General features: G+C 43.0%; 1 protein-coding gene across 1 annotated transcript in view; it reads right to left on the bottom strand.

The window, feature by feature from the left end:
* LOC101864525 (propionyl-CoA carboxylase beta chain, mitochondrial) overlaps positions 1-3,077 on the bottom strand; it is a gene marked incomplete at its 5' end in the record, with an annotated part of 7,165 nt that overhangs the window by 2,381 nt on the left and 1,707 nt on the right. Inside the window, 4 exon segments of the mRNA XM_005099316.3 lie at positions 215-313; positions 1,003-1,103; positions 2,037-2,144; positions 2,844-2,967. Of these exon segments, the coding sequence (XP_005099373.3) occupies positions 215-313; positions 1,003-1,103; positions 2,037-2,144; positions 2,844-2,967 (432 nt within the window).

Genomic DNA, 3,077 nt, shown 5'->3' with positions numbered 1-3,077 from the left:
CCCACACACACACCAACACAAACAACACACACACACACACACAGACACACACACTGACCTTTGCCCCCCTGACAGCCACCTCAGCGGTGGGCCAGGCGTTGTTCATGTCTCCCTTCAGATGCTCCGAGCATATCACGTCATACGCACCTCCCAAACAACACACTCACAGTACACCCACACACACACACAACAACACAAACACACACACACTGACCTTTGCACCCATGACAGCCACCTCAGCGGTCGGCCATGCGTAGTTCATGTCTCCCTTCAGATGCTTCGAGCTCATCACGTCATACGCACCTCCGTAGGCCTGGATGGGTCGGAAAATACGTTGTACGACTTACAAACACATCTCATTTGTTTGTTTGAGTACAGAGAAGTACATAATTTATTTGTTTGTTTGTTTGTTTGAGTAAAGAAAGGCACATCATTTGTTTGTTTTTCTGCTCGAGTAAAGAGAATCACAGCATCTGTTTTGTTTGAGTTAAGAGAATTTTGAAGCACATCATTTGTTTGAGTAAAAAAAAAGCACACAATTTGTTTGTTTGTTTGTTTGTTTGTTTGAGTAAAGAGAGGAACCACACCAGATCCCTCCCCTCCCCACCCCACCCACCCGCGTGACACAGAAGCACCAAAGCACTACAGCCAAGACACCCAACAATTCTGGCTAGTAAAACAAAATTTTTCTATTTTTAATAAGAACAATAATAATGTAGATAATTTCTATAGCGCCCACCCCTGTGTGAACACAGCTCTAGGCGCTTTACATAAATGCATGTACGAATAATATTCACACACGCATACACACACGCATACACACATTACACAGACACACACATGCACGCCAAACACACTCACACACGCACACACACACACACTCACTCACACACGCACACTTTACACACACACACACACACATCTGCTTGCTTGTCACACACGCACGCTTACACATGGTTACGAAATGAACAAATTTGTAAAGGTGTTCCCCCCTCCCCATACCTTTCTGGTGATGACGGTGATCTTGGGCACGGTGGCCTCAGCGAAGGCGTACAGCAGCTTGGCCCCGTGGCGGATGATTCCTCCGTACTCCTGGGATGTGCCTGGGGACAAGTAGGGAAAACGGTAATAATGGGGTTTGTTATCCGTTGTTGTTGGGTGCTTTTATTAGTGGGTTTTTAAAAAAAAGTTTTAGTAAAAGTTTTACTGCACTTGCAACACAATAAGGTCACATAAGTGCTGAAGATTGTAGTTTTAGTAAGAGTTTTACGGCACTTGCAACACAATAAGGTCACATAAGTGCCGAAGATTAGAGGTGCTACAAGAGAGTAACAAACACAAAAAAAGAAGGAGGAGAGACCAGGATGATGGATGTTTGATAGGAAAGAAGGGGCAAACCACACCAGAGCACCCGCCAGCCAAGCACTTTTATTAGTGTTTTACGGCTCTCACAACAGAACTGGAATGGTCAAATGAGCAAGCCTTGTGCACGAGACCTCCAAAATTGTTTCGTCCTTATCCGAGAAAGCTAGGTGTTATAGCCCTACATACCCTAAGATCAGAAGGAGCCAGGAGTTAGAGTAGAAAGAATCCAAGAAAGCTAGGTGTTATAGCTTACATACCCTAAGATCCGAAGGAGCCAGGAGTAAGAGTAGGAAGAGTCAAGAATCCAGAGGAGGGGGGTAAAGGGGAGGGGGCAGACAGTGGAGATGAAAGCAGATGAAAGAGCATGGCTAGAGAGCAAGAAAGGAGGTGAAATAAGCACATTTTAGAGAAGAAAATTTTCATCACTGTCAGGTTTCAAACCCAGGATCTATTGAAAGGGAGGCAAACATCGAATCTCCAGGCCATGAAATCATTATTATTATCTCCTATTTGTAATATTATTATAATCTATTATTATAATTATTATTATTAAATAATACTTGTCACTACCCGGATAATCTCTGCCACCCAAACCACCTGGCAGCAGTAGGGCAATGACGCCGCAATGTCGCCCAAGTTGGCAAGCACAGTTTTAGACAGTAGACAATTACCTGGCAGAAATCCTGGCACATCAACGAAGGTGATGAGTGGGATGTTGAACGCGTCGCAGAAACGCACGAAGCGGGCCGCCTTCACAGACGCGTTGATGTCCAAACAACCTGAGATAGAGAGAGGAAAATAAATATGTCGATGACGTCCAACACGAGATAGACAGACAAGAAGAGAATAAATATATCTTTGACAAATGTATCTTTGATGTCAAACAAGAGATAGACAGACAAGAAGGGAATAAATATATCTTTGACAAATGTATCTTTGATGTCAAACAAGAGATAGACAGACAAGAAGGGAATAAATATCTTCGATGTCAAACATGAGATTGACAGACAAATGGAGAATAAATATATCTTCGATGTCAAACATGAGATAGACAGACAAGAGGAGAGTACAAGTGATACAATTGTTGTGAAATAGCGGAACCAGGCGTTCATCAATTTTTAGCTCATATGGAATTACTGACATAATAACCTTCAAGTCTGTCTGTTCATCTGCCTTTTTTTTTTTCCTATTATCTACCAGAATTTCTCAACATTTTGTGCTGTGTTATTTTAACATCTTACAATATCATCAGTGTACTTTTACAGTTGTGAGCAACATAATTCGAGACTAAAAAAGTTTTACCTAATTTGTCAAACTCTAGACTATCGAATCCGAGGCAGTATTGGTCCTGGAAAATTCGGGACAGTTGTCAAGGCTGGCGTTCGAATAAAATGATAGTGAATCATCAGAGAGGTCAAGGTCGTAAAACTGACGAAGAAAACACCAGACGACAAACGGGGAGCTTGTCACAGACGTACCTGCGGCCACTTTGGGCTGGTTTCCGACAACACCGACGGTGCGGCCGTTCATCCTGGCAAACCCGGTGATGATGTTCCTGGCGTACGCTGGCATAATCTCGAAAAACTCTTGATCGTCAATGATCTGGATATGCACAATGAAGAGAGGGAAAGACAAAGTGTTGTTTACTAAACCGTGGTTAACAAATGGTGTGTTTGTGTGTGTGTGTGTGTGTGTGTGTATTTGTGTGTGTG

This window comes from Aplysia californica, unplaced genomic scaffold, assembly GCF_000002075.1.
Source record: "Aplysia californica isolate F4 #8 unplaced genomic scaffold, AplCal3.0 scaffold00209, whole genome shotgun sequence".
Lineage (NCBI taxonomy): Eukaryota > Metazoa > Mollusca > Gastropoda > Aplysiida > Aplysiidae > Aplysia > Aplysia californica.
Note: the sequence above shows the minus strand (reverse complement) of the source record. Positions and strands in the feature narration are given on the sequence as shown.